Below are 12,243 nucleotides of genomic sequence, written 5' to 3'. Positions count from 1 at the left end.
ACCAATGCTCTGCTCTGGTGATGCCTGGGCCCATTGCTGCAGTGTTACTCAGAAACTGGCCTTGTGCATGAGACTTTGGGGTACCTCAGGGAAAGGGGGGAAGTGGGTAAGCCCCCTGCCTCGTGTGACCCACCACCCCTCAGAATCAGGAGCTCTGTACTTACATCTCGGCCGGGGTCACCCTGCTTGCCTGGATCACCCTAGAAAAACAAGAGAACATAGCTGTGATCATTGGGGCTGGGCTCAGGCCTTACACTAGGGCCTGGTCACCCCATGTCAGAGCGCTGCTGGGGGCTCCAGAGAGGCCTGGCTCACATCACGGCATGAAAGCAGGAGAGGTCACTACCACAAAGGCACCTCTGCTAACAGGGCTCGTAGACTCACTGGAAGGGAGCAGCCGCCACCCAGGGAAAGCCAGCAGCACCCCTGAGCTATCCCAGCAGCAGGCACTCAGGGGGCATGGACTCAAATAAGCACAGGGCACTGCACGGCTCAGGGACACAGAGCCTCCTTCTAGGCACCGACTCAAATCCAGCTCAGGCTCCATGGGCTCTGTGGCTGAAGTGAACAAGCTGATGGTCTCCATCCATCCTCAAGGACAGGTGCCTGCACTACTGAGTTACCATTACGGCTGGCACTATCTGGTGCCCTTGTTGGCATCTCAGCAGAGAGGCCAAGGATTGGGTGGGTCACCCTAGAGACTGCACATCCCTCCCACCCTGGGGTATTACTCCAGGGTGCACTGGCACAGCTGAGGCAGCTGTCGGCCTGTATGTGAAGAGCCCCACACGGCCCTGCTAGGCAACGCCTTCACCTGCCTTCCTACTGTAACCCTCAATATTGAGGCAGCTCCTTCAGCTACAGCTGGGGGCCTGGAGAAGGGGTCTCCCGGGTACCTGTACACCCTGCTGTCGGGTGGCGGTGCTATCAGGGGTAGGTCACGCTGCCGGGCATATGTTACATGGCTAGTAGGACCTGGCGATACGCCGATACTCCGGTTAGTGGCTCTCCTTGCAAGGAGCAGAGCCTCTCCTAAGCCCCTCCAAGGGGCAGCCTCACTCAAGGGGGATGGGATTCCCCCAGCCAGGCCACACTTACCCTTTGCCCCGCGGGGCCCATTTGCCCAGGTTTGCCATCTAACCCGTTCCGGCCATCCAGCCCCGGAGGGCCTCGGTCTCCCTGAAAGAGAGCCAGGCAGTGACGGCTTTGCACCAAGGATCCCCTATTCCAACCTCCCCCGAGAGCACAGGCCAAGCAGCAGCGATGCATCCCCACTCTCCCACGAACAAGGCAAAGAGGCCCTGCCAGCTGCGCGTTCTGCTGAGAGCTCCACTTATAGACATGGTATGGCCCAATGGGGCCCCTCCAACACACCCCAGCTACACCCTCCCACTCACCCCATGCTGGGCCCAGGCAGACCTGGCATGTTACATGAAAGGGAGGCTCTTACTTTGTCTCCTGATTGGCCTCGGTCTCCAGGGTCACCCTGTAGGGTAGGAAACACAAGAGAACACAGCTGATCACAAGGTGAGGGGAAGCCAGCCAATATTCCCCAGCACCTGGGTGGGGAGCAGGAAGTGCTGCATCCCTCCAGAGCAGCAGAGAGGACAGGGAACAGGAACTCACCCGAGCTCCGGGGGGGCCTCTGGGGCCTTCGATCCCCTGCAAGAGGAAGAAGATGGTTCTGCTCCAGGAGTGTCAGGAGGAGATAGCTGGGGCCCACTTTCCCCCATATACTCATCACCCTGCCCCTCACCACATGAATACCTGAGAGATGAACCAGTTCCCTGTGCAGGCTCTCCCCACATGTGCATGCTCCCCAGAGGTACCAGCCCACACCATGCTCCATTCTTATGTGCACCTATGCCCCAAACCCAGTGCTACAGACTCCCCAACCCCTGCAATACACGCCCCCCTCCAATGCAGCCTCCCCACACTCACTGCTCCCCTGGCAGGCACATCCCTCCCCCTTCAATATGTGCATCCCTTCCCTGTGAGACAGCGCCTTTATTATGTGCTCCCAGGAGCTACAACCAGTGCCCCCGCTCCCTCTGCCCAGCCCCGCCGTCCCTCCCTTAGAGCTCAGCTTGCAGAGGCTTTCAATCCAAGGGCATTTTAGTTCCAAGTGGCACCTCCTGAGACAGATACTCCCAGGCACTGGCACCTACCCTCTCTCCAGGCAGGCCAGGTACTCCGACCTCGCCCTTCGCACCCTTCATCCCATCCTCTCCGGGGTCCCCTGGCTCCCCCTGAAATGGAAACAGACAATCAGAACAGATTAGAGACGGGACCACAGATGTTCAGTGTTTTCAAGCAGGTGGACCAGCTCTGTCGCTTCCCTGGAAGCAGACTGTGCTGTATCCTCCTCCAGGTGCACCCCTCAGAGCCAAGCCAAGGTGAGACATGTGCCTGCCAGGCAGGCAAGGACAGTCCAGGACAGTCTCTCTGCAGGGCAGGTGTGGTCCATACTGCAGAGTCCTGAGTGGTACAAGAATACGCAGAGCTCTAGGCTACAGCCTGGGGCTCTCAGCTAGGCTGTCCCACTCCTGCAGAGAGAGGGCAGCTCCACAGCTCCCATCCTACGTCAGCCCCCAGGAGGTAGTAAGCAGCCTTACCTTCTCGCCTTTCTCTCCAGTTCCTCCTCCAGGTCCTGGATCAACCTGCGGGACAGAGAAAGGAGTCACATGCTATGGGGCCCAGGACAAAAACCCAACACAACTAGGGCAGGGGCAAAGAAATGTTGAGCTTACAATTCGTCCCGGGGGTCCAGGCGGCCCCTGCAGAGAAGGAGAGAGAGCCCAGCATTAATGGAGGCCTCCAGGATATCTGAACAGACACAGCCCAAGACACAGCAGCACCTCATGGGGGCAGGGGGAAAGCTCTGCAGGGCTCCAAACCACCTTAGACATACCAGAACAGAACAAGAGCTTTGGGGGCCCCCACCCGGCACAGAGCCCAAATGGAGCCCGAGCTCCACACCTTGTCCTGAGACAAGAAGCTGCACTGGGGGGTTCCCATGGCCAGGGCAGCTGCTCAGGGATGGCCACTGGTGCAAGCTTCTCCATGCTGCCCCCTTGCCCTGACCTGGCCCATCTCCGGGGACCAGTTAGCCTTTGGGTACTCTGCTGAGATTGCCAACTACAGTCTGAGCAAAACATCAGGCTTAGCACATTAGCTTAGCTGTCAGCACTGCTAGCCTGGGCTGGCTCAAAACCAGAGACCTGGAAGGGAAAGATCATCATCTCAAGCTCAGGCAATGGCAGCTGAGTTTACTTGTGCAGTGTCTGGGCGAGCATGAGGGAGGATACGTACAGGCCTGGCGCACCACATGGGGCAGGGCAAATCAGCAAGTGTACAAGTAAGCCTGTGTCTATGTGGGGTGAGAGTGCAACAGGAGCAGGGGTGTGTGCACAGAGCATGCAATGGACACCCTGAGTCTGCAGTGGCTCCTCTCAGAATATGGCAATCCCCCTACATCCCTGGATTTCCAACGTGTGTGGGTCATGGTGGTGCCCCTGTGCCCTGTCTGCAGCCGTCTAGGCGTGATACTGGGGGTCCCAGCCTCACTCTACTGCAGTGCGCCAAGGAGAAAGGTCTGTGTGGAGGTGGAGCACCCCCAGGCTGGGCACTAAACGCTTCACTCCAAAGGTGGCTGAAGGGGGTGCAGCTACTCACCGATTCCCCGCGGTCACCCTTGGCCCCTGGTACTCCAGGACTGCCCTGCAAGGAGAGATGGGACACAGTGAGAGGAGGGGAGAGTCAGGCAGCTGGCTGCTGGAGAAGGAGGGGGTGGGCTGCAAGTGAGGAACTTACATTTTTGCCATCATTGCCGGAGTCGCCCTGGTCACCCTTCTCCCCAGGGAGGCCACGGTTTCCTGGTAGGCCCTGGTGGAGAGACAGCAGGTGAAGCAGCGAGTCCACAGCACCATGGTGACCCCCACACTGGAGTGAGAGGCTGAGGAGCCCAGACCCAAGGAATGGGGCTGGGGAGGAGCAGGGGCCAGGCAGAGGCCCCTCCAAGAGGCCATGCTGCTGCTGCCCCTACAGAGGCTGGAATTCACCAGGCTCCCCAAGAGTTAAGGGTACCCAGCTGCCGGGGTGGGGAAAAGGGACAGTTGCCTTTCCAAACACCACTGTAACATCATTCTGCCAGGCTCCGCCTTCTGGAGCTCACCCCCATCAGTATCTCAGCTGCTGTCTCACCCCCAGGCAGCACACAGGGCACAGCTGGGCCCGTTCTGCAGCTCCCCACTCACATGAGCTCAGGGAGCGTGACAGCATGGAGTCTCATGCAGGGGCATCACTTTGTCCATCCCCATGTCCCCACCTGGTCCCAGCAACTCCAGCCCCCTGTGCATCCCACATGTAGCTCTCATGATCTCCTACCCCCCTGCCACCCCACGGCATACACCCCTCACATCCCCCTCACTTACCCGGGGGCCCCGGTCGCCAGATTTGCCAGGCTGACCCGGCTCTCCCTGAGAGGGAAAGAGAGGGAAGTAAGAGAATGGTGGGAAAAGCCAAGTGTGGTCAAGAGGGAGGGGCATTGCCACAAAAAGAGACAGACTGATCACTTACTGGGGTCCCCTCATCACCCTTCTCACCACGTTCACCCTGCAGCACACACGAGAGGAAAAAAAAAAAAAAAAAGAAAGAGTCACCAGTAATCTTCCCTGACCAACAAAACACAGAGCTACCAACTCAGTGCACGCTGTGTGCAAACTCAGCACCCTAAATACTTCCATATCCACAAGTCCCCCATCTCCTTGGAGCATATCTCCACTCCACACAGTCCCCACCATCACCCAGAACACATCTCCCCTCAATACACCCCCAGGAACATGCCTCCACTTCATGCAGCCCCCACCATCACCCTGAACACAGCTCCACTCAACACACCCCCAGGAACACACCTCTACTCCACACAGCCTCCTCCCCAGGCATATGCCTGAAGATGACCTCACCCTCACCAGCCCCTCAAACGAACCTCCACCAGATACACCTCCACTCAACACAACCCTCTCAAATACCTCCTGGATCCCCTGTTAAAAATAGCCTGTTGATGTTGTCATAACAATCTGGCACAGGGTCTCCATGGAAACTCCAGGATGTTGTATAATCACTGTGGCCAGAAACAGGCTTTCCACCAGCAGGGACTATCTGAGGCAACAGTCAGAACTGTAGGCCCAAGAGCCCCATCTGCCTGCTCATGGACACCCTGGCATGCACCAGGTCATGCCCTCCTTATCCAGAGCACCTCTATGTTACCTCCTTCCCTCGCAGGCCCATCTGCCCTGGAGCTCCTGGTCTCCCCGGCTCCCCCTTCTCCCCGGGTTCCCCTGGGTCACCCTAGACAAGAGAAAAATCACAGCACAGAGGGGAGAGGCCAGTTGGTTACAACCCAGCACCCAGCTAAGAGAGCCCCAACCCACAGCATCCATGTGAACAGTGTAGAACAAGGAGCCCCCCCAACACAGCTCACAGCAGCCAGTGAGCCCCCTCCCGCAAACATAAACAGTGAATGCCCAGAGGCACCGTCCCTCCCCCTCACATAAACACAGCACCCACATGTGCATGGTAGGGAGAGCTCCCCAGCCCACCCGAGCATCAGAAAGGAGCCCCTCCTCCCACAGGACAGAACCAGTGCGCACACACAACCCAGCCCCCAGGGCAGCCAGGCAGAGGAGCCCTCCCCACACACCCCTCACCCCAGGGAGCCGTTACCTTTGGGCCACTCTTGCCAGTGAGGCCGACAATCCCCTGGTTTTCCGGAAAGAGAGAGGCTGTTATTGGTGACCTTGCTCCCTGCAGAGCCTGTGCCACCCCACTGGATGTGGTCTCAGGGGAGGCTGCGGGACATGGAGCAGCACTCACGGGGCTTTGGGGACTGCTCCTGGGCCTTCCCATAGGCCAGAGTCCTTCTTGCACATGGGTGGTGGGGGTGCAAGTCCCCAAATCCCTCCCCCACCCCAACTGCAGGTGAGCCAGGGCCCCCCACCTGTGCTCACATCAGCCACGTTTGGCTCGCTGGCCCTTTACCCACCACTATAAGGGAGAGAGGGGCACAGCCCCAGGCTGACTGATGCCACCCAATGGGCAGAGACTGAGCAACTCCCTCCTCAGAGACAGCGCTGAGTCAGACATAATCCCAGGGACGGACACGAGTGGGAGCATGGCCCCATGGCCCTGATGGCACCTGGCCCGGGATGCAGGGCACAGCCAGCTGGGGGATGCCAGCCACAAGGCAGGCAGGCAAGACTCACCCTGTCACCCTGCTCTCCTTTGGGGCCAGGTGGGCCAGTGACACTGAATCCAGGGGGGCCCTGCAACAAAAAGAAAAGCAGGTCAGAGCAAGGCGGGAAGGACAAGCCCTTTCCAGGCTCCTCACCTGGCCAAGCTGTGGTTCTCACTGCCTCCCCCCAGCGATGTTACACCCGAACAAGATGGTGGATCCTGGCCTGCCCTCGGGGAGGGATGAATTCCAACTCCCAGAGCAGGGAGCTACACAGGCGTGTTGGGGAGCCCCAAGCACAGGCCCAGATTTCAGACTCACTCCTGAAGAACCCCTAAGCCATGGTGCACTGAGGAGCCACCTTGCAGGATGCAGCACCGGAGGCAAAGACCCTCTTTCCTACCCAGCTACGAGAGCTGTAGGCTCCTGTCCCAGAGCGATCACCCTCTCCAGCACCAAGACCTCCTCCAGGTCTCCACTCCCAGCAGCGTCCCTGCCCCTCCTGAGCAGGCTGCTGGCTGGGGGACATGGGATCCTGCCCACTAAGCGGGGAGCTGAGCCCCAAACTCACTTCAGTGAGCTGGCCCTGGGCCCAGGTCTCAGAGGGACAGGAGAGATGGCTTTATCCCCTGGGCCCCCACTGAGCTGCCTGCCTCTGCCAGAACTCCTGGCTGTGCTGGGCACTGGAGTGATGACTCTGACGGCCCAAATGATACTCACACGATCTCCTTTATCTCCTGTGTCTCCCTGGGGCCCCGGGGCCCCCTCTGCTCCTGCGGGGCCTCTGTCACCCTGGAACAGAGGAAACAGCAGCATCAGCCACACTGAGCTGATCCCCTCTGGACCCCAACACTGGCCCTTCCACCCGGGCCACAGGTGAGACAGAGCCACTCACTTGCTTCCCAAGGCAATGGGGGCAGGCTGGGCTCAGGATAGGATGACACTGAAAGGAGCTAGCTGGGCTGACCACAGGTGACAAGGAGCCAGGAGTGGCAGGGGGTGGAAGGAATGTGCATGGAACGCTGGAGCGAGCAGCGCCAAAGCTGCCTCTGTGCAGGTGACGTTTCCACGCTGCCCCCAGCAAAGCCAAAGCCCCCCTGCCCCCAAGCATGGGGACTCCAGCCTGCTTGGCCTCAGCTTTCATTACAAGAAATGTTTCCAGCCCTCCCAGCTGCAGAGAGCCTTCCGGTCAGGAACTTAGCATAGCCACTGCAGTGATGGCTGCCTGTGTCTGCAGAGAGCCTGATGCAACAACCCAGTGGGGGGAGTGCCCCTGCAATCCGACTGGAGCAGCAACTCTCAAACCCAATGACCTCATGTGAGTGTCAACTTTAACTCTTTAACTGCTGATGATTTGAACAGACAGAAGGGGATGGGAGTAGAAGTGACTCCCTCGGGTCCTGAGAGTTGCTGCAGGAAAGGCAAGGCAGTGGGAAGAAGAGAGACACAGAACAGAGTGGTTGAAGGAGGGGAACACAGGGCAGGAATATGGTGGCCTAAAGGAGGTAGGTTCTCTCACCCAGGGCTGACTGCAGCAATATAGCACTGAGCAGATATCGAACCAACCCTAAGCTACTACATAGAGACTGGCCTCTCCCCTCAACCGCTGGGAGCATCTCCTGGGCGCTGTGGGAGTGTGCCGTCCTAACCAGAAACCCTGGCCCATGGAGCAGAATCAATATGTAGTTGAGCTCATCAGCCCTGCTGGGTAATTGCCCCCTTCCTGGGTCACATCAGCCATCACTACACTGCAGGCCCAAGCCCCATGGCTGCACTCTGCCCTGCCCTAAAACACAGTGCCAGCTGGGAGTGCATCTTACAAACTGTACATTTCCAAAAGAACTGAGAGAGGCCCCTCCCATACCAGCACCCCACTTCTGGGGACAGGATGATTTTCAGTTACCTTCTCTCCTTTGATCCCAGAGACGCTAGAAGCCTGGAGGAGAAACACAAGGAGAGAAACTGCTGAAATCCGTGCACTGCTCCCTGCTGGCAAGGACACCTGGAGAGAGCCCTGCCTGCCCTTCATGGGAATTGCTACCTCTCACAGCCACCAGGGGGAGCACTTCTCCTTGGCCGCGTATCCACAGAAGCAGCTTTCTTCCCTTCCCCTAACAGGTCAGCACTCAGGAGGAAAGAGTGATGGGGGTGCAGTAAGACCCCATAGACAACACCCCACACCCTGCAGGGAGTTATCTTTGCACCAACCTTCCCACCAGCACCAACGCTGGGGGCCACTGTCCCAGCAGAACGCAGTCCTGTGGTGCCCTTCCTGCCCCTCTGAGGGTCAGTTAACACCCTGGGTGCTGGGAGCCCGGTAACACCCTTCCCAGCCCTCGAGAACGCAGTTCCTGCCTGGCAGAGAGGAGACCACTTACCGGCTTTCCGGGTTCCCCAGGAGCACCTTGATCCCCCTAAGGGAGAGAATGACAAAGGCCAGGGATCAGCACCCCACCCAGGGGGCAGAGCTTTTTCCCAAGGGGCAGCAGCGCACCCTGCCCTGGGAGCGTGAGGAAGCCATCAGGGAGCGTCATGTGCCGAGAATCTCAGGACTAGTTCAATTTCCTTTGAGAGTCACGGCCCTTCAGCTTATCTGCCAACGTGGCTCACTCCATCTGCCCCTGCCTGAGCCCTGCAGGCCAAGGTCCCCATCAGACAGCAAGGTACCCAGCTGCCCTTCCTTAGGCGTTACTTATCGACAAGGAGATTCCCACGGGGCTTGGTGCCAGACTGGAGGATTGCATTATTGATCTCGCTATTCCCCCCACCACAGACTTCAAACACACAGATCCAAAGAGCGCAACGATTCCCCTTCCCCTGCAGCGCTGGGAACCCAAGCCCAAGGGGACTGGGGCTAGTGCCAGAGACCCAGACAGTGACTCCGGCCAGCACAGTGTTATTGCCTCAGCTGAGTGACAGACCATCAGTGGTCCCATTCTCTGTGCCCAGTGAGCACAGATGGCATAAGTCACACAGGGAGGACACTTGCTTTCTGCCCTACCAGCACCCCAGCTGGAGATGACAGGCTCGCATTGATGTGACAAACCAAGCAGACTGCAGGCAATGCCACCTCCTTCTGCAGGGCAATCCCAACACAGGGGAGATACCTCCTCTCTAGAAAGAGCTACCTGGGGAATTTTATTTCTTCTAAGAGCTTCTCCAAGATCCAACAGCCATGCCCACAAGTCTTGCCTATCAAGGGGAATTCCCAGCACTTCTCTCCCTAGAGACCTGGCCATCCTACCTGGACTCCTCCTCCACTCCTCACTTAGTCTCCAGGCATCCACCAAATGTCAGTGATGAATGCAAAGGGGCAGCAGTGTGGCAGCTGACCCCTTGTCTGTTGCATTAAGGACAGTGAGTATTTTCTGCACTTAGGCCCAGAGTTCCTGGCCCAAGGCCCAGACCTGTGGAAGGGACATTGACGAAGGCAACACTAAGGGTGCACAGGCTCAGAGAAGACACGCGGAGGAAGAAAACTCTCCATGTTAGGAGCAATGTTGGGGACATGGGTGGAAAATCAGCACGGCTCAGGGACAGGCGCTGTCATCTCTCACTTCATGGATGCCCCACAAATACTCTGCTCACCCCAAGAGCTGGCTGAGGGGCCCAGCAAGCAGAATGGACACAGGCCATTCCGAAGGGTCCCTACCTTTTCCCCTCGGGGGCCGGACGGTCCTGGCAATCCCTGTTCCAAAGATTAGAGAGACAAGAGAAGCCCATGAGAGAACTGGCGGTACATTCATTTGTCCATGCAGGGAATACCAGCCGCCCCAGAGACTCACATCCCAGGCCAGAGCCAGACTGCCCAAGAACTATGGATGGAGACTCCAGCCCAATTTGTGCTGGAGCCCATTGCTTAGAAGCTGGAGGGAGGATCCCCGCCCGCCAAACTCTCCCACTGACTCGGTGTACTAAGCCAAAGCCTAGGCAGGGCAGTTACAGGAGGTTCCAATAGTCATTTCTGCTCCTCCTCTGTCCCTTCCATGCATCCCCTGGGCCTGTCAAGCTCAGCGGAGGGAAAAAAAAACAACATGGTGTCAGATCAGCAGGGGGTGCCGCAGCAGACACATCTCAGCACAGGAGCATTCCTGCCCAGGCTGTGCAACACTGTGGGGCTGGCACTGCCATGTTCCACCTGGGCTAGCGGGGGTCTCCCACACTCACCTCTCTGCCTGCTGGGCCTATGCGGCCTGGAGCTCCCAGCTCCCCCTGAAATAGGAGAGAAGGCATGAGTGGAAGCAGGACAGGTTTTGTGCACACTTGGCATTTAGAAGTGAGGAAAGACCGTCACAGCCAGCAGGAGCCAACCTGCACCCAGAGCACCCTCCTTGCTCAGCCTCCCCACCTCACTCAGTTCTCTGCTCCTCTCCCAACCATTCCCCAGCTGGGATCACACAGCACTGCTTGATCTAAGCCTCTGGCCAGCGCTCCTGCTCTCTTAAGCTGCAGGACGTGGTGGGTTTTGGGGAAGGGGATCCTTTTGGTTGTGCAGAAGCTCCCGGAGTCATGAGGGAAGCACAGAGAGCAGGCACACTGACCTGCTGCATTGGCACAATAGAAGTGCCACTCTCCCCAACCAGCTGCTGTCCCTCATGTGCTGATCAGGGCCACAGAGGGGGCCACAAGGCTGAATAGAATGAGCCAGGATCAGGGACGGGGCTGACCCAGCTTCCCTGGCAAGAGCCGTCCTGCCTACAACCCACCCCCAGCGATCACCCTGCAGGCCCTTGGCGGTGAAAGGTTAACCCAGAGCGAACCTACCTTCTTCCCTTCTGGCCCAGGGGGTCCACGATCACCCTGCAGAGAAAATGGAAAGAGAAAGGGAATTTCAGCCGGGCTCATACTCACCAGTGCCCCTCGGATAGCCCTGCCCCCTGCAGCAGCTCCATAGCAGCCAGCAGGCATCCTCTTTGGAGACCCAGTCGAAACAGACTAGGGCAGAGCATCCATCTTCTAGACAGAGTCTTCTGCAGGGGTTCCGAGATACACGGCCATACCATGGGCCTGCCCATCCGGGGGCCCAGAAATCCACATCCAGTTTGTCCACGTCTCTAGCACACCTGCAGACTGTGAGCCGGTGTCACTGGGGAGACTACCAGCAGACAGGGATGGTCACAGGGAAATCCCAGCCTCTCCCCTCTTCAAGGCTCCTGTTTTCTCCATCACTTCTGGGGCAGAACTTTGGTTTGGAGCAGCAATAACAGGCAGGGGGCAGAAAGTCCCAGGGGTGTAAACTGCAGACCCCTGTTCCATGTGCAAAGGGAGCACCCTCGGGTGGTGGGAGCAGCAGCCAACAACACTCGGCCTCAGATCAGGAGCCCTGAGTGTGATGCCTGCCCCAATAGTGACAAGTCACCTGCTTGGTCCCAAACTCTCCTCCTCATTGGACAGGATGTCGTGACTCACAGCACTGTCCCAAGAGCAGAGGTGAGCCAGTGCCCAATACCCCCGGTCCCCACAGCATAACCCTGTGCTCCCATAACCCTGTGCTCCAGCAAACTCTCACCTTCTCCCCTGCTTCTCCGAGTTCTCCCGGCTGCCCGCGGTCTCCCTGTCACAAAAGAGAAGTGCATCAGTGCTGGAGGGCACAGGGACCACGCCCGTGGATAGGACCTAGCTGGGAGGAGCCCCTGGGGCAGCAGAGGAGGCCTTTGGCCCATTTCATCCTGCAGAGTTTCCAAGAGGCAGGCACCACTGGGCGAGTGGCCAGCAGATGCCTCCTGGGGGGATCCCATGAGCAGAGTGGACTGTAGCAACACCCTATCTGTGTGGCCCTGCCTTCGCCCCCTGGCACAGGAACACAGAATAGGCTCATGGCTCCCGCTGACTTTCCCCACTTGAGGCTGCAGTGCTTTGTCTCAGACTGTCCGTTGGCCATCACAGGCAGGTTTCTGGCCAGGAGCCCATGCACCAAAGAGCAGGGTCTGGGGTCAGTGCCCCATCACACCCAGCTTCCCCAGAAGGAGTCCAGTGGGGAAAGGCTCAGACAGGCATCTCTGTTACAGGGC

The 12,243-nt window shown here is 58.5% G+C and overlaps 1 protein-coding gene across 1 annotated transcript in view; it reads right to left on the bottom strand.

Annotated features, from left to right (window-relative positions):
* The window catches only part of COL7A1 (collagen type VII alpha 1 chain), a 96,847-nt gene that overhangs the window by 52,899 nt on the left and 31,705 nt on the right, over positions 1–12,243 (bottom strand). The window contains exons 38-59 of the mRNA XM_075073324.1: positions 11,742–11,786; positions 11,642–11,645; positions 10,997–11,032; positions 10,400–10,444; positions 9,885–9,920; positions 8,611–8,646; positions 8,136–8,168; positions 6,953–7,024; positions 6,264–6,323; positions 5,725–5,760; positions 5,269–5,349; positions 4,579–4,614; positions 4,434–4,478; positions 3,814–3,885; positions 3,676–3,720; positions 2,751–2,777; positions 2,616–2,660; positions 2,169–2,249; positions 1,627–1,662; positions 1,451–1,486; positions 1,099–1,179; positions 165–200 (exon numbers count right to left, since the gene is read on the bottom strand). Coding sequence (XP_074929425.1) covers positions 165–200; positions 1,099–1,179; positions 1,451–1,486; positions 1,627–1,662; positions 2,169–2,249; positions 2,616–2,660; positions 2,751–2,777; positions 3,676–3,720; positions 3,814–3,885; positions 4,434–4,478; positions 4,579–4,614; positions 5,269–5,349; positions 5,725–5,760; positions 6,264–6,323; positions 6,953–7,024; positions 8,136–8,168; positions 8,611–8,646; positions 9,885–9,920; positions 10,400–10,444; positions 10,997–11,032; positions 11,642–11,645; positions 11,742–11,786 — 1,024 coding nt within the window. The remainder of the gene's footprint in view (positions 1–164; positions 201–1,098; positions 1,180–1,450; positions 1,487–1,626; positions 1,663–2,168; positions 2,250–2,615; positions 2,661–2,750; positions 2,778–3,675; positions 3,721–3,813; positions 3,886–4,433; positions 4,479–4,578; positions 4,615–5,268; positions 5,350–5,724; positions 5,761–6,263; positions 6,324–6,952; positions 7,025–8,135; positions 8,169–8,610; positions 8,647–9,884; positions 9,921–10,399; positions 10,445–10,996; positions 11,033–11,641; positions 11,646–11,741; positions 11,787–12,243) is intronic.

This window comes from Chelonoidis abingdonii, chromosome 17 (assembly GCF_003597395.2).
Source record: "Chelonoidis abingdonii isolate Lonesome George chromosome 17, CheloAbing_2.0, whole genome shotgun sequence".
Taxonomy (NCBI): Eukaryota; Metazoa; Chordata; order Testudines; family Testudinidae; genus Chelonoidis; species Chelonoidis abingdonii.
The sequence above is the reverse complement of the archived record's forward strand: the minus strand, read 5'-3'. Positions and strand labels throughout refer to the sequence as shown.